At 40.1% G+C, this 18,398-nt stretch overlaps 2 protein-coding genes across 5 annotated transcripts in view; one reads left to right on the top strand and one right to left on the bottom strand.

Moving 5' to 3' along the window:
• Window positions 1–16,154, top strand: part of TMEM204 (transmembrane protein 204) — a 32,623-nt gene extending 16,469 nt beyond the window's left edge. For both annotated transcript variants that reach the window (XM_026100444.2, XM_064520652.1), the window contains 2 exons: window positions 159–314; window positions 13,939–16,154. In XM_026100444.2, coding sequence (XP_025956229.1) covers window positions 159–314; window positions 13,939–14,183 — 401 coding nt within the window. In that variant the 3' untranslated portion in view covers window positions 14,184–16,154. The remainder of the gene's footprint in view (window positions 1–158; window positions 315–13,938) is intronic.
• The window catches only part of IFT140 (intraflagellar transport 140), an 86,449-nt gene that overhangs the window by 34,238 nt on the left and 33,813 nt on the right, over window positions 1–18,398 (bottom strand). For all 3 annotated transcript variants that reach the window (XM_026100443.2, XM_026100442.2, XM_064520649.1), the window contains exon 18: window positions 16,430–16,629. In XM_026100443.2, the coding sequence (XP_025956228.2) occupies window positions 16,430–16,629 (200 nt within the window). The remainder of the gene's footprint in view (window positions 1–16,429; window positions 16,630–18,398) is intronic.

Raw genomic sequence — 18,398 nt, 5'->3', positions numbered from 1 at the left:
GGGGAACGCGATTATAGTAAGGGAGCGCTCTGAGTAGGAATAACATTTCAGAAATGTTTCCTATGGGCCGAGAACTTTTACATACCTGCTCGGCCATTTCCCCTCCCCTCAAAGTTTATGTCATTTTAACGCTCTGCTTCCTTCTTACGTTTCCCCAGTGCAGTTCGACATGATGCGCGCCTGCAACCTCATTGCCACCGTTGCTCTGACTGCTGGTCAGCTCATCTTCGTCCTGGGCCTGATGGAGCTACCCATCATTTCTCAGGACACCCAGTGGTGGGAGGAGGCCATAGCTGCCGTGTTCCAGCTTGCTAGTAAGTACGCTTCTTTTTACGGATAGAAAAATACCTAGCGCCTATTAAATCCCAGTGGAGTTTCCTACCTTATAAACCTTTCAGGTAACAAAGTGTGGCAAAAAGGCCTAAAACTCAAAGTAAGTTTATTGCTTCTTAAAAACTCTCCCCATGAGATTCTGCAGCATCTCGGTCTACATGAATAGGAACTTTTATCTTGGATATATCAGCATGAGTCTTCTGCCAACCAAGAAACACAAGCCATTATTATTTCCTCTGAAACCATAAAGGCACACATGAAAGAAAGAAACTGGATGCAGTGTTAACCCACAATTTAGCAGGCCAAAATATACCAAAGGAAGTGTTTGAAAGCACAGCAGAAGGGCAGACCAAATTTCTGATGTCTTGCTGAAATGTGATTATGTGCTTTTAGCTAATTAAATTTTACTCTGTGGAGATCAGCTGGATTTTGATACACGGATACATAGCAAATAAAACTACAGTGAACAACTTGGAAACACTGACAGCTATAAATAAAATTCCCACAGTAATTCTCATGAACAAAGACTGTACACAGAATTGAGTGAGGAAAGGAAGAAATGGTTTTATCTCAATTCCATAGCAAAACCACTGACACCAAACTAAACATCTTGCATGAATGCCCTTCTCTAAGTCACAAAGTATTTATTATGCCAAGAGTTCAATCCTATAAAATATCCATGTGCGAAACTGTCATTCATGGAGTATCATATTCAGACTGCTTACAAGATCAGCTTCAAAATATATCATTATTATTAACGTAACCAGCAGGTTATACTAAAATAATATTTTTTTTTTTTAGTAATTTCAATTTTTAAAAGTCAGAATATTTAGAATGGCATAAATCCACTGAGACCCCAGGTTTACACTGCTGCAAGATCAGAATCTGGCCCAGCTCATTTACACACGGTTCCCACAGCAGTGATCACCCAGCAAGGATAGTGAAACTGAAACGCAGCCAAGAAGAGGAGACTGCAGAACCCAAGGTTCTCCGGCTCTCGGAGCAATGGAGCCAGCTTCCAGCTGCGGCAGGACCCCAAGCATCGGCACAGCCTCCCCACAACAAAACCTCCCTGCAGCCTCCTCACGTGCAGCATGATCTTTTGCAACCCTGGATCCCTTTTGTACAGTTCTCCCTGCTCTTTGCCTGCTTTGCTCTCCCTCCCTGCCAGCCTCTCCACAGCTCAGCGTGCCTGTTTTTCGCAGGGAGGAAATGCATTCTGGCCCTGTTTAGATTTGTTGTTTCATTGACAAACAGCACAGTGGACAGCCGTGTGCCTTTCTTCTATCGAGGCTGCTAATTTTAGACTGAACCTTTTTTTTTTTTTTTTTTTTTTCCTGTGCTGGAGTCTGTTTTAAACACAGTCAGAGAGAGACTGAAGGGCGCCAGGATATCCCGACACAGGAGAAGGAAATGCCTGCTATTACCTGTTATGCAAGCTGAACCTTGAAATCCCCAGCGCTGGGAGGGGAGAGGGGAGGAAAGCCAGAGTCAGAATGATTAACAAAACACTAATGAGAATGGCTGAAGAAGCTGTCAAATGAAGGAGTTCATCTGCCTGTCTGTACTCAAAATGTGTGAGGAGATGGATCTGGCGGCTCAGGACAGCTACAGAGAGAGACGTCGGGCTATGTGAATCAAAGCTCTCCCATCTGCAGAAGCGATGCAATGGCTTTGGTGGTTACCCTTGCTCCCCATCCCCGTCCCCCTTTACAACTCTGCTACTCTCTCCTTTGCTGTCACCAGATTTTCCGTCTTGCAGTGAGCAACGCATGGTTCCTTTTCCATCTCATCAGCTTAATATAAGTTTTATGTTTAAACAAATTCCTTCCAGATAGCCAGAACAATCAGCTGAAGTCTTCTGGAACGTCTGCTTTTGACTAAAGGAGGAGGAAGGCATAAATTCTGCCCTTATCCCATGATAAAACTGACTTCTTGGAAACCTCACTGGTTTTCCAAGATGAAGACAGCGGTGTGTGAACTGCTGACTGCCTCAGTCAGCAAGGATCTGCACTCGCGGGGCAGGCAGCTCAGAGCGCAGCTTGCACTGACCGAAGAGGCTGTTTCCTCTTTCACGAAACCCAGCATATGCCTTGTAAAGCCGAGCAACTCAAACTGGCCATGAAAATCAGCCCCATCTGCCAAACCTCCTGGATTGAGCCCAGGCGGCAATATTTTACACATTGTGACTCGTATGTTATTTCTGTCTTTGATATCAGACAAAACACGCATTCAGACTGCGAGCAAGTCCCACGTTTCTGTTGCTCTGATGCAGGACTGCTGCTGCATCCAGGACAGTGGGGTTTCTTTGAGGAAGGGGAGGAAAGAGATATCCCCTTACCCTGTAAGCCACAGGCAATACTTTGCCTTTGAGCTTCCACTCCAAGACAGTAACCTCTCAAACATTTTCAAAATAAAAAGTGGATAAAAAGCTTGTATTTAAAAGCTCTTTGTCCACACGACACAGCCCAAGTTAAATTACTGTGAAGATCTTCCCGACTTCATTTCTATTAGGGCACGGTCATTTGTGACTGCTTCCCAGGAATCAGCATTTTAGGCGACCACACTCAGCGTTTAGGCTGCTTGGACCAAAGCAGAGCTCCAAGGAGACCTTCCCCAAACAAGCCACCTCCTGGGTAACTGTAAGGCAGCTACCTATTAAGTTTCTGCAAAGACCCTCTGCTTTCACAGAGCTGAAATTCAATTAATTTTGGTCTTGTTAAAAAGCTTTCTTCTCTACATATTCAGTACCCTGGATAAGAGAGGGCATTTAAGGGTTAAAGCCAATGTATTTTAGTCTAGACAGATCATCTGGGTGAGAAGAGCAAACAGTATTTAAGAACGTACATACTTAGATCTTCTTAAAAATTTCCTGAGTGCTATTTATTTATTACACTTTCAAATAAGCTATCCTGCCATATACTGAAAACATAGGTACCCATCTCCTGTTTTCTCTTTTTCAAAATCCAAATACTCTGGGGAATTATTTGGCAATTTCTCATCCTGTAGGAAACTTCAGGAAAGAAAGATCTTGGATCATGTCCCCTCTCATTCCAGCACAGGTCTGATCTCTAACTTTCATCCTGACATATGTCAAAAAATGCTGAATGCTGAAAAGTTGCTGATAAGCACAGGTCACTGGCAGAATGAAATCTGTAATTACAGGGGAAGGCTTGAGGATAAGTCTCAGTATTGCAATGCCGACCAGCAATTTACTTATGTTTTATCATCAGAGATGTGTGGGTCTCATTTTAGTCTCCTGAGGTATGAACAGAAGTCCTTTAAAAAAAAAAAACAAGAAAAAAAACTAAGCATATTGTCTTCCAAACTCTATCACAGTTTCAAATAGACCATCTCTGATCTTGCCAGAGCTTTTGAGGACTCCAGGCACCACTGGTTTTTCTCTTCACTCCTGCCACCTGCACAAGCATTTGACAGTCATTCAAAAAGGATGGAGCTCTAACAGAAAACGAAGCCCCAGGAAGCAGAGAGGAAGGAAAGAAGAGAGGAAACGGTGTTACTCCAGGGACTGCAATGGGATTCACACAGCTCCAAAGCTCCACAACCTCACACCTCCCAGTTCACAGGAAAGCAAGCTGTTTGCTTTGGAAAAGGAGCGTGGTGAAAATGGAACCGGCGCTGTATGTGGAATTTTGTGTCAATGCTCCGAAAATTCTCTCAGGGGATTTTGTTTTCTCTGTTTTTTTCCAAGGAATGGTTTCAGACTCAGTACGTTGAATATAGGAAGAATAACAGAGCTGACAGAAGAGCAATCTGCAGAGGGAAGCCCATACTAACAGGACAGGGGGTAGAGAGGAATTCAGAGAAGATTAAACTACTACAAGCAGTAACTTGCCAGACTAGATCAGACCAAAGGGATTCTAGCCAAGTCTCCTACCTTGTACAATGGTAAATACCAGACACTTTAGTGGGAAACGTTAGAAACATAATGGGGAAGATGTGGGATAAAGCATTCCTCACATGAGGTCTCATCCTACTTTCAGGAAGTCAAAGATTTATATAAACCTGAAGAATAACAGTTAATATCCTTTCCAAATCGTTTTCAGCATTATATTACTTACATATCTAATGTCCTGAAGATTAAAAGGAAGTTTTGTGTCCCCACTAAGCTTGTCATTTACAGCCAAATAAATTGCGATTTTACTCCTCTTTTGAATTTCAAGCCTTGCATTCCAACTTTTTCTACTGTGTTTTTTTTTGCTGACTGTATTTCACTCCAGATTCCTAATGCATCACAAGAAACCTGATTTCATACCTACTCTGCGCTATAAAACCTAAAAGAAACAATTGTTAGACCACTTACCTTCTCTCTTCTTTCCAAGTACTACAACTTTGTATCTGTTGATATCTAGAAAATCTTAATGCAAACAGCATAGCAAAGCAGTCATTGGAGAAAAAAGCTCAAGACAGTCATGATAGAAACGCTATCCCGTTTTCTGTATTACTTCCTTCCACCTTTTTCCTCCACGACACCCAAGGCACATTTGTTCTAAGACATGCTCTAACTGAGCTGTAAACCTAATGCTTCCTGAAAAGGAAGCAAATAAATGAAACACTGCAAATAATCTAAAAATCATAAAGAAAAAAGGCAGAATTTGACTGGCTGATTTGTGGTAAATGTTTTTGTTGTTTCACACCTTTTATTTCACCTCAGTGCCAGACTTGTATGTTCTTCATCTGGATTACGAGCCTCACAAGAAAGTGACCTTGCTTTCAAAGATGTCTGCAAAACGAACTGCAATTGCAGAGATCTTGAACTACGTAAGCTCCTTCTGCTCATTTTGACTGAAATGGCTCACACGAGCAGCTGAAGCAGCAAACTGGAAAGGGCGGTAGCTCTCAAGAAGTGTACTGAACTCTTCAACCAGTATAGCTGCAGCAGGAAGAAGACTTGCCGATATTCTTCATGTCTAAATACAGATATGAGTAGCAATTTGTTATAGCATCTTGATGTCAAGGGCACATAATTCTGATTAGAATTATGGTGTATAACAAACATCATACCAGGTAAATATCACTTGGTTATGCAAGTATAAGGAATATATTTTATGATAGACAGTGCTGGAAATAATGCAGTAATGCAGAGGGAAGCATGTCAAATGACAAGAAATTGTTCAACTCAAAAATTTACTTCATTGTTTATGAAGATGGGTATCACGTATACATAGAGATGTCTCCTAAAAAAGTCTCAAACTAGAGATCGAAAGCTATGTAACTCTTATTCTTTGCTGCACCAGGAGATGAGGAAGACAGAGCACGTGGAAAATTAGCAAAAACAGCTCATGCTTCAAGTCAAAAGGCAACCACTAAAATTCCCAGGAGGATCGCTTGCCAATGCCTGCTGCTCTCTGCACAGGTTGGCTTTGCTCAGGCTGACAAAGGTTCTCACCCGTGTCTGATTCAAATTGGACTTAGGTCAAAGGCAGAGATTTCACCGACTCCGGCTACCTCTGATTCAGGTCAGAAGCGCCAAGCGATGTTTCCAGTTAACTTTCAGTGAGAACGTCTGCACATTCATCCTTATATAAACAGCAATTATGTCTAATTCCTAGGGAATGCTATTCAACTTTGTGCTCAAGGACTGGCATTATTTCTAAGGAAATCTCCAAAAGCAAGTTCACTGCCAGTAAACCTAAATGTGCTCAACAGTGCTCCGCAGCTCCCATTGAAGATTTCCACCAGCATAAAGTAGAAATCACTGCCTTACGCTGACTCAATCTCCCAACCTCATCAGGTTAAAGACAAAGAGGGATTGACAAATGTCACACAACAACATAACGTAGTAAATCCACTGTAATTCAGTGATGAAAAGCGAAGGACAAGAGGGCCTTATTGCCCCTAAGAAGCTTTGTTACTCCTAACTTGTTTAACTCTAGATGTCATGTTCTACTCCAAATCCTCAGAAGGGAATTTTTATTGTACTCAGCAATACCCAAGTGAAAACTTTAAGGCTACTCAAGACTTCCTGGTATTATATACAAAAAACCATCCTTCTATGGCTTTTGGTCTGGTGCTACAAAGAGGAGCACAATCTATTATAGAAGCTCCACACTTAATTTGCACTGTAACAACTCTCTTTTGTGCCGAGCAGACACAGGAAAAAGTGTTCATTTATTAATCATCTACATAAGCCCTATAGCAGCCACACTTTGGGAATCTACGATAAACAGAAATCAAATCTTTGATAAAGAAAACTGAGCTCCTACAAGCAGCTCATTCAGGCTTGTGACTCAGGGCAGCTAAATCAGTCCCTCTAAAAGTTTTAACAGGTAGGTAGAGAAAGGGGTGAAAAATGTCCCCTCCCTGCTTGCAGTTCTGCTGTACAAGGGGAGCCTCTGAACTCAGAAAAACAGGCAGGCTGCTCTATTTTCTTACTTCTCCCTCTTCCTGGCAGTAAAAGTCACCTTAAGAGAGGGGCTGTACCTTTCTTGCACTGAGCTACTGCGCTGGCTTTTTCATCCAAAGAAACAGCCCGCTGCGCCTACTCTCTTGCACAGCAGAGAGTTGGGGGATAGGACTGTATTTCCTGAGGCAAATTCACACCGTTCCTGACACAGGCTTGCTGCCAATCCAAAAAACCCCACAATGCAGAGTTCTTCAAGTGCGTTATCACTGTGCTAATAAAAGGAGGGATGCAAATCAAGGTGGGGGGGGGTCTGAAAAAGCTCTATCATGGAAGCAAAAAGTGACTAGGAGAGTTCTTTTAAAGTGCTAAAGCTCTGAAATTGGCTTATGGCCAGCTCCCATCAAACAGGAAGCTCAGTATTCAGATCTGAAATGTAAGTTCAAAAAGTAACATTCTCCCAGCCCACCCCCACTGACACCGTCCACACTGTCCCAACCAAAAGTCTTCCTAGTGAATTCGTTATCTGTTTCCTTCCCCAGCGGAAAAAGCCCCCCCCAGCCAGGCTTGTTTTGCTAAGGTTGGGAAACAACTAGAGATAAACAACAGCTCTATGGGAAAATAAAGTACTTTTAAGTAATCTCATCAGGATTTTTAGCAAAGATCTGGCCTCTGTGCAGACTTTGCACAATGCACAATAAAATGACCTGAATTTGACTGACGTGCATTTCTTCCCGAGCGTTACTATCCACTAACGAAATTAATTTAGGGCAACATAGCTGCGTATCTAGAACTCTGCCATCTCTACAAAACAGAAATGAAACTAAGCCAGACCAAAATATTTAATATTTTCATAACGAAATTCAGAGTATTAAAGAACTACTTCCCATCTTCGGCCCTCCTAAAATAAACAACAAGGACTAAAAATTATACTATTCTAACAGTTATTTTAACTGCTTTCCAGTAGGAAATGCCCTTTGGGACCCAAGTCTCTCACCTTATCCTCTTCCGCACTCCTTTTTTAATACAGAGACATCTTATAAAACAAAAGGTTATTAATAAGGGAAGAATTTACTTAATTTTATTCTGCATTCGACTGCTGAAAATGTAAATGCGAGTAAAAAGGCATCACGAATTAAGAGATAAAAATGACTGATGGCAAGTAGAGCAAATTTCTGGTTATTTTTATTAGATGTTACCTATGGGAAATAGTCTGGGAAACCAACTATCGCCCTCCAGGTATTTTAATGGAATACTGAGATTTAATCCAGACACTCTGTTTTTCTAATCATCCTGAACACAGAGCCAAATTCTGCATGAGTATATTTACAATAACAACTGAGTTATACCCAGCTTATGCAGCCATCTGTAGGAGGAGAACGCCAGTACCACTTTCCCTACAGTAAATTCACACAACAGTAACGCACTAACGCACTAACTGAATATTCAGCAACGCTCAACGGCAACAGATTGAAATGTTGTCACAGATTGCCAAGTATTAATAACTGTCACAGTGAAGGCAGTAAACAAAGCAAAAGATACCAATCCCATGACAATATTTTGTTTACATGTTAGTAAAAATAAAGCATTAGTCAAACTTCAGTTTTATTCTCTTTCATTACAGAAATTAGATCTTATTACATCCATGCACTAGGATTTGCTTACTAGCAACCAAATGGTATTCATGTAACTAGTCAGTCCTAACGTTTCATCCACCAAACTGGCAAAAGAGATCACTCCTCAGACACAGTCACATAGCCAAGTCCCAGCTGAATAAAAAACTACATTCCCTGAGAGAGAGAAACCACTGAATGAGAACCACCAGATTAGTGCAAATAAATGAACTGAGGATGTTTGCCCAGTCATTTAGTGAACAGACTTGCTAACTGTTTCAGCTGAAGTCTTTGCTGGTGTACGAGAGTGCTCTAAGAGCAAGCAAAACATATGTAGCATGTATGCAAAACCTCTTCTCTCCAAGCAAACTTTGGGGGTCTTCACATAAGGTTATCTTTAGAAAAGCAGCATTCATCAAAATACAGATATCGTCCTTTATGACCTCAATCTTTTTGGATCGATATAATTTCTTCACCCTTTGCTCCCGAGTTCCTGTGTTTATAAACCTAATATCAGGCCACGTTAATATGAAATAAGGACGCTGTAAAATAACGTTCTCGGCAACATTTTGGTTCGAGAGCTCTCCCCAGTCACTTCTACCAGCAGAACTGCAAAATCACTCAACTGTGAAAACTCTCTTAAGTACTATGCTTTTGCTCTCCCATGGCTATCTTGTTTTTCTCTCTTCTTAAATGTCAGTTCCTGTCTAGCCTGTGGCAAAGTATTCTAAACAGATTCTGTGTTTTTCACTCAAGAGCTCCAGTGAGTCACTCCTGCTATCTGCCAAGTCGGGGAGCTCTGCAAGCGACCATCTCCCAGCTCCCACCCACTGGCACAAAACTGCCAAAGGGGAGACAGCCTGTTGCATGATAGGCTGCTGGTCTGAGCTAGGGTTCAGGCAAAGGGCCTGTGAAGTGGAAAAGTCTTGCTAACATAGTTTTATTTGGGGCACTTACTTAAGGAAGCCTTATTCCTTTTTCTTGGTGGATAATTTCTCCCTCAGATGGAAGGGAGCTCATGCAGATGGCTTGTCTAGCACACAGATGTGTAGCCTTTTAGGACAGCAACTGGCCCTAAGTGACACGTAAAGCAAGAGAAAAATGGCAGGTAATAGAATTAAAAGTTGTGTGCTTAAAGAAAGTTTAAATCTTGAAAATATTCCTACAGCATTTATCTATCTCTGTAGTGCCATAAAGGAATATATAGACTACTGCTGCTTGCCTTAGCCAAATGAGCAAAGGATGGCACAAAACTCATGCCCAGGGGAGTTTAGCTCTCCCAAAGGCCAGGAACCCTAAATGTTTTTAACCAGCAGGTTTGCACGAGCAGATCTGACTTTCAGTCAAGAAACTGGAAGTGCTCATCACTCAGTATTTCCATATATTAGAGGTAACAGTAGAGTAAGTACCTGTAAACCTGCATTGAGGAAGACACCAGTCACATCACAATAACTGGGAATTATGCAGCTATTGCATTCGATCTGCAATCATCAACTGTGCTACACTTTATCTGAAGCTACCCTAGAAGCTGGTTATTCCTGTACAAATAAAATATGAACTAAAGCCTACCAAGTGAGTAGAAAGGCTGCTACTGATTTCAACTGGCTTTTGATCAGATTGTCTCCAGTTCTGTGCAACATTATTGAAGGACACACTGAAAAGAAAAATAAAACTTATTACAAGGCATTGGAACACCTAGGCAGGATGCCAATATACTGTCACCATGCTCAGCTTTGCTCAGTCCTGATGCATAGTCAAGATTTTAGACTTACTATTCCCTCGTCACGTTAAAACGTCACCTCCTTTTGACTTGCTTGGCAGAATGAGCTAGTCGCGAGCTGTGCATCATCTTTGTGAAAAGGAAGAAAGCTGCAAGACACGCTACATAGCATCAGCATTACTCTATGCAACTGGTCTTCCTGCACCCAGCTGTCTCTGCTAAGAAAGCTTGAAACAAATAATGTAAGGATGTGGAAAGTGGACAAATTAATATTTGTAACTGCCCTTTAGAGGTACTTGGAAGTGGTCATGATACACAGCTTAAGCTCTTAAATTCCTTCTCCTTAAAAAGTAATATCAAATTGAATTCTAGCCTTAAATGGCATATTAGTTAAAACTATTTCAAGTCCAGTCAATGAGTCTCTCTGACAGGTTTTGTGATTTATGTCACACTTTTTCCTTTTTATTTAATGCTTTTTGAAGTTCCTCGGGAAAATGAACATATACTGGAAAAGGGTGACTGAAAGGAAAACTGATCTCATACAAACTTTTGCCATGTGCCAGACAGACTCATCAGTAAGATGCGTCTCTTGATTCCTTCCTCGGTGCCCTGCTTCCTCTGGGAATTTTAAAACAGAAGGAAAAGAAACAGGTCCCTAACCTGGCCACAGGAAGTGCGAACAATCTCCCTCTCTCAATTTCCTGCCTTTATATGGGAAAAGTAGTATCTGTCAGCCTTCGAAAAGTGGATTGCAATCTGTAGAAGAGAAAAGCATAATTGGTATTTATTTGTATTATAAGACCTAAAGACCTCAGATTTAGATGAGGAGATACAACTTCTCTATAAACACATGGCAACAGACACACACTGCTCCCACAGGATTACAGCTGGGAAGTACAAAACAAAACATGGGAGAAAAGAAGTTTTCTCCTCTTGGTTCTAAACATGGAGAACGAAGTCATCTCAGAGGAGAGTTTAAAACCTGATGTATTCCACAAATAATACAGCCTCTATCTCCTCCTTTCTCTCAAGCGTGAACCTCAGGAGAAACTGAACTCAGAGGAAGAATGCAATAGTGAAAGCACTGCACTGGAAGTGAGGGAAAACCATTTAATTTTTCAGCTCCGCCAGAGTCTTCTTGTATGCCATTACTGTTAACAATGCAGAAACAGAATAAAGTCGTATAAGACCCAGGTAACACCAAACACCAGTCACTTGAATTCAAAAGCAACTAAGGGAGACATCACAGAAAAGGAAGAACACAATTAGCTGTAGTTTTGGGGACAAAAGTAGTGTTCTGTGAATGTTCAAAACACAGGTGTCACCTTCAGTGAGGATTTTGAATGCACAGGGAGAGAATATTTCTGCTTTCACATGATGATGATAGCAATCAGCTGAGCATATGAATATTATCTCCTTCAACAATTTTAGCCTCAATTATTTTCCCAAAGACATTTACAGATAATTTGCCTCCAACAGTCTGTACTCCATTCAAGGAAGTAGATAACATCTGCCTGGCTTCAAGAGAGCAGTATTTTAAAAAGGATATTTAATCTAAGATATGTTATCCATCAGCAATTACTGAAAAAATGAAGATTTAAGCTTAATTTGTCAAGAAAAGCTTCACTATGTTTCCATCTCAATCATAACTCAGTATTTTATCAAACAGAAAACAAGAAGTGACTTTTTAAACAGTATATTTAGAAATAATGCTAGATGATGACCTGTTAGGATCCTATCTCCAATCCAGCTAATGTTAAGAACACAAATGGCCTCCTAAATAAGCCTGCAGGCTCAACCTGGAGAGCTAGCGGACAACTCTTGCACGAGTCAGTGGTTTCTGTAACTCAATTGAGTTAATGTGCTCCACGTGGCTACATTTTTCCCCCACATAAAAGTAATTCATTTAGAAATCAACTGACCAATGAAATGACTACCAGGTTCCATGACAGCCCAAAGAATCTTACTGACAAAAATCAAGGCGTTATCTTAACTGCTGTCCTTACAACTGATTCATCAGTCTAAAACCCATCTGGAACATGTTAGGCTTTCTTCATGGCAGATGCTACTGCAGAGTGGCAAAAGAGCAGGAAAGAGCTACTCCTTCTCTAAGAATCTATTTCCTCTCCATATATCCTTAGGAAGGACGGCCTCACTTCAAACCATCTCTGGTACGTGCCATCTCTGGCACAATGCTACTTTAAGAGGATGAGGTGTAGCAAGCAGCTATGGGAGTTACAAATCACCTTCTAGGTAGACACAGGAGAGCTGAGGATGCCAGACATTTCCTGAATTAGTACTCGTTCTGTACTAGTTTATAAGGAGGACGCAGCTTTCTCAATATTGACTCTCAGAACACGTGTCATGTCTATTTAAGCGGTGATTGATTTTTTCATCCGTCATATTTGTCTTTCATTTCCTTACTTTTTATTTTTTATCTGTGTATACTTTTTGTCTTTTCCATCTTCACTGCGTTACTAGTACTCTTTCTAAACACAAACTTGATACAATACAATCAAGTGAGGGTCCCTTGTACCCCATTTTAGAGCATTGCATTATATCTGTGGGAACAGTGTTTCCAAGCAGTGCAGCTAATTGCGAAAGCAGAGCCTTCAGACACTTGCACTTGGGAAAGAATGGCTTGTCCTGGTCCGTGAACTTAAAGAGATGGTATCTACAGATCCTTCTGGCTGTTTATGGGCCCTTGTTTATTCTAGTCTTCCTTCATGAGCAGGCCCTTTTGTCCATGATACTTCTGGTGTTACAGTGGCAGTTAGTTTTGTGTGTGAGAGAATGAAGAGAAAGCCTTTTCTTGGTTAGTGAGACATACTTGCCTCTTTGTATGTTTGTTTCAACCTAATTAGATCTATAAATTACTTCTCTTAAAAGCTGAAAGTAAGTTCATAGGGATAGAAAGAAAAACTAATACAAGGCACAGAGGGCAGAAAAGTAATTATGCGCTATTGATGCATTCTTCAGCAGAAGGGCAGTCTTATTAACATAAGAAAGTGGTAGTGAGGGGATTTAGTTTCTGTCCCTTGTTCTAATACAGACTTCCTGCGTGACTAGAAAAATCACCTCATCTGTGAAATAGGGAATACTATTATTTAGCAGTGGTGTATATCAAAAGGAACGTGCAAAACTGTTCTTCCAGTTTGCAAATCACATTGCAAAAATGTTTGCAAATCACACTGTGACATCTGGATGGAAATACCAGCTAAGTGCAGCATTATTACTCAATTACCAGCTTTTAAGGGCATTGACTACCATGCTTAAGATCAGGCAAGGAACAGAAACCTTGCCTTTGATGGCTTCTGGTGGCATAGTATTATTCCTGCCTGGTTTATTCCCTCATAACACTTTTTTCCAGCACAGAAAAAGTGGGGCCATGGGTTCCACTTATTTTGCCCCCCCCCTTTTTTTTTTTTTAGCTGCTGTACGTTTTTTTTATTTCTATAACATATATTCCTCTATCCATCATCAAATTTTACAGCACAGAAGTACAGAATAACTGTACTTTTGAACAAAGGATTTTAATTATTACTACTATTAATATAGCTGTTTGCTATGTTGGCAGTGGGAGTAAGAAAGATGACATTTGTGCCAGTGAAACAAGAGGATGGCGGGGGGGGGGGGGGGAACACACACAAAACAGTGAAGTGGGAGTAAGAAATTTAAATCACAGTGAAAAGATTTAAACTTTATACTAAGACTTCATTTCAGGCACCAAGTCTTTGCATAAAACATCACCCTGTCCAAATATACCTTAGAGAATACACACAGCACTTCACAGTAAGGATGGAAAAGACTTATGAACTCATGAATAACGGCCTGAGACATCTTGCCGCTAGAGAAATTCAAAAGAATAACTCATTAAAAAAAAAAATTCTCTCCCATTCTCCTTGCAGGTTTTGTTCTGGTTATTGGATTGGTGACTTTCTACCGCATCGGACCATACACCAACCTCTCATGGTCTTGCTACCTGAACATCGGAGCGTGTCTTTTGGCCACACTGGCAGCCGCCATCCTCATATGGAACATCCTTCACAGGCGAGAGGACTGCATGGCACCTCGGGTCATTGTTATTAGCCGCACCCTGACTGCTCGATTCCGCCGCGGCCTGGAAAATGACTACGTTGAGTCACCGTGCTGAAAGCATGGACTTGATAGGGGAAGAGATCTCCAAGGAGATCTGCACTGGAGTTGTTTTCTATAAATATATGCTATAATTTAAAACTAAGGGTTGAAGGACATCACAAAGCTCACTCTTGTGGGCAGAGGCCCTCAATTATTATTTGGATGGGCTCCATCTATATACATATGTATAATGCACATAATTTTATATATATATATATTTTATATTATATTGCCCTTCCCCTCTGCTGTACAGCGTAGAATAGTGGATTGTCAGAATCCTGACAGAACTTCACAGCTACATGTAAGTGGGGTTCAGCTGTAGCAGACATGTGTATGTGGTGATACTACAGAAAAAAGGCAACCACACACATTCTCCTTCTGTCTGGATAAAGTTATCCTGCTCCCTAATGATGATGCAAAAAAGCTACAGGAGACCACCAAAAATCATTTTTCCTTTAGAGTTAACAAACAGGCAATCTAAGAAAGCAGAAAACACATACAAGTGATGATTTCCAGCAGGAGTTTAAATTTCATTTATCTTTAGTCCCTTCACCTCATCCATCCGCTCCTCTTCAAGGAATTTCTTATTAGCTGCAACTCCTACTTCCAAGTCAAAGCACAATCCACACAGTCTAAAGCAAAAAGTGCAATTCCAATCATTCTAATTATAAAGTAAGGGAATGCAGAAGAATTAAGTTGCATTTTTTCCAGACACTTCTCTTGTATCCTGAAACTGAGGGATTTGGGATTATCTTGTTGGCATATAGACATACCGTTAACAATGAAAAGGGTACCCAGCTAGACCAGGCCACACGTGCTGCTGAAAATCTGCTTCAGTGTTATGATGTGACAAGAAGGTTACCTGGACTCCCTAATAACCCCTGTTACTATTAACTCACTTTATCAGAAAGGATTACTAAGAACACACATTTCAGCCCAAATGATTTTCTTCTCAGCTTCTGTTCATATTTGCCATGACATTTCCAGATCAGAGTGCTATGTCAGGATACCCAGCTCTGCCCATCAGCGGTCAGAGGCACATACACACTGATTATTGGAGACTCTATTGCCACTGAAGCACCCAAACCGGAAAACTAGACATATATACAACACTTAGCCATGAGAGAAAAAGACCTGCCTGGTACCTTAACGTGGTAGTGAAATGAAAATAATTAGCACCCTCAAAATTAGTAGTGATTTTTATAAGCTTGACCCCTATAAGCACAAGGGCTCACAAGTGTCACGTGCACGTGACTTTCAGGAAGAAAACCATCAGGTCAAAAATTATCATATGGAAATACCTAAATTACAGGAACTAGAGGCAATGACAGATGTTTGAAAATTCCTATGGACGCTACTCTGAGCACAGTTACTGATCAGTTTGAAGGATCATGAGCTGTGAATGTAACAAATTCTTTAGGATTGCTGTGTTGCTCCCAGTTGAGTTTGTTGCTTTTCTTCTTTATCATTACTTCCACCATACTTTGCCACACTTTGGTAAAAAGTGATCATCAAGCTGGCTCTTGAGTTCTGTTCTGCACCCAGTTCTGATGTAATAAGAAACTCAGCCCCAATTGCCACTCTGCACCATGCTCAAAGTGAGCAACACTGCGGAGACTGATGCTCTAGAACAAGTGCTTTGTTCTAGATTATCAGGGTACAATACCATAAAGCTGACAAAGAGTTTCTTCTAACAGTAGGTTTGTAAAAACCAACTAAGATTTGTATTCGTTTGTCTGCATTACTTTCTGGAAAAGCTCTATGTTTTCTAGAAATAACATGCTATAATTAATTGCAGGGTTTTTAAAAAATAAGATATTGGAATATTTAAAAGACATTATATTATTTCTTCTAATATTGCAATATCCATATTATAATAATGTACATTTAAATTTAAAAATCAGCTGTATGGTCGGTAAATTCGTAATACTTGGTATTACTGTGATTATTTTAGATGTATAAATAAAGTTGTGAATGTTCAGTTCTCTTCTAGTCATAATGTGGGGTTTTTGCCATTCAGACACAAAATAAGGTTGATCATTATCGATCCATTTTTCCCTGTTTAGTAAAAAAGAATCCATATAGTTTACAACAACATCTTGTAGACAAAAAAAAAAAAGAGACTACATTAAAGTCCGTAAGATAAACATTTCATCTTGTTCAAAAAATGAAAGGGAGAATCAAAAGTAAGAACTTCATACAAACCTTGAAATAAAAAATAAACTCTATCCATAAAGACATACATATAAATACTTACAATACCTTTTGATCAGCTTTATGGATTTGAAGGCCTCATCCATGTCCCCAGCTGTCAGATGGAAGCTGAAGTTCAGCATGGCATCCCGTGTAGTCTTATCACAGTCTCCTAATCCAACAAAATCTCTCATGGGTCTTCTGGCAACCATCTGTGAGACCTTTACTGAGCCTGACTCTGCTTGTCCTTCTGTCTCAGCTTCTCCTGGCTAAAATGAGAATGATATCATTTAGGCACCAAGCAGGATAAAACTTACTCCTTCCTTCACATGTCTGAAGGATGTTAATTACATGATTATTTCTACCGGCACCCAAGTTTTCTACTTCTGTGGGACTATGATAAATAGTGAATAGTCACAAAACACGACTATCAAGTGTCCATAAATATGAAATGTCACAGAAGAGATTCGCATATCATGACATATAATGAACAAATACTTCATCACTAATGTTTAGGAGATATGAGATGCAGCAATGACTATTATAATTAAGACTATAATAACTACTCTTTAAATCCTTGGATTTCTGAAGATTTCAGATGAACATTTCTAAGCTTGGTCTCTTCTCAAAAATGAGTCTGTTGTTCTAAAGGTAACAATTTAGATCCAATTCTTTTATTCTTGCTTGCATATGAGATGAATACCAAACCTCAGATTCAAACCATTTCCTGTGCAATTGGCACTTCTGGAGCCTCTAGAGTTTCAGTAACAGGAGAAATGGGTTTGACTACAATTTGAGGAATTTCTGGAACAAGAACAGGGAAGGCATTATAATAAATAAGGAAAAACCCTGAGCTCAAACTCGGTCAAGAAAGACTTGTTGTGTAAACTTTGTTTTCTATATTTAAAACAATCTCTGTTATATACTGAATCACGCCTGCAACATGAATTATTACATAACAAGCAATTTAGCTATTAAAATACAGTAAACTACTATAGCAAAAAAAATGGAAACAGAAGAGAGAAAAGTAGGATGAAGGAAGAGGAGCAGAATAATGCATTTATAGATACTTACAGGTCTATAGACACATCCTCTCTGAAAAAACAACTAATGGCAGCAATAATCCATACAGAGAAAAAAGAGAGAGAGATGTAATATCAAAGTAAAATAACATGAGACATGATGGGGGAAGGAAATGCAGATCATCTTTGACCTTTCATATTAATGGGGAAAAAAAAGCAAAATAAAGGACAACCCTAAAAGCTAGGTCTGCATGGGAAGATTATTATACATAGTCTATTCTTTGGAAAGGGGCTACATTGCCAAGTACTGCTCTGAATCTAAATACAGTGAAATAGGAAAGTCTAGATAAAGACTCCATGTTTAATAATTCTCCTAACTTATATGAGGTGAGATTTATGGGATCACATTGGTCTGCCTGTCCCTGCCTTATTCAGAGGATTAGAAGTATCATTAATATCATGTTCCTTCAGACTCTACAAAAAGAAGTGTTCATGTAGAATAAACAGACTCCTTCAGCTCCTCCTGGAAAAAGACAGCAGTACAGAACACCGTCTTAACAGACAACAAGGAGCTCAGGTCAGAGCTTGACCTGAGATCCATTCCGTAAGCAGTAAGTTTCATTATTCCCAGCACGCAGGTAACTGTTAATCATCTTAAGATACAAACAATTTTGGATCCACATTCAAGTTTCCAAGAAGCTATAGGATGCATTCCTGATATTTTCAGCAAGTGGCCATTGAGTGCAAGATGAGTATTCTTACCCTCTTTGGTATTCTGTGGGGATTAAGCTCAATTCCAACAGGAAGAGAGTTGCTTCTTCTGAAGTTAAGGAAATGCCCCTTCCTGTGCCATATGCAAATTTGACACACACATATACTCTCATCTTATATACAATAGAAACAGTGACTGCATACAGTAGGAAGACTTTTTTTTTTTTAAACATCCCCTTTTTAGTTGCATTTTCTGGTAAATGCTCTGTCTCCTGTGCTTGCACATCACATTTAGTTTGCAACAC

Source organism: Dromaius novaehollandiae, chromosome 14 (assembly GCF_036370855.1).
Source record: "Dromaius novaehollandiae isolate bDroNov1 chromosome 14, bDroNov1.hap1, whole genome shotgun sequence".
Lineage (NCBI taxonomy): Eukaryota > Metazoa > Chordata > Aves > Casuariiformes > Dromaiidae > Dromaius > Dromaius novaehollandiae.
Note: the sequence above shows the minus strand (reverse complement) of the source record. Positions and strands in the feature narration are given on the sequence as shown.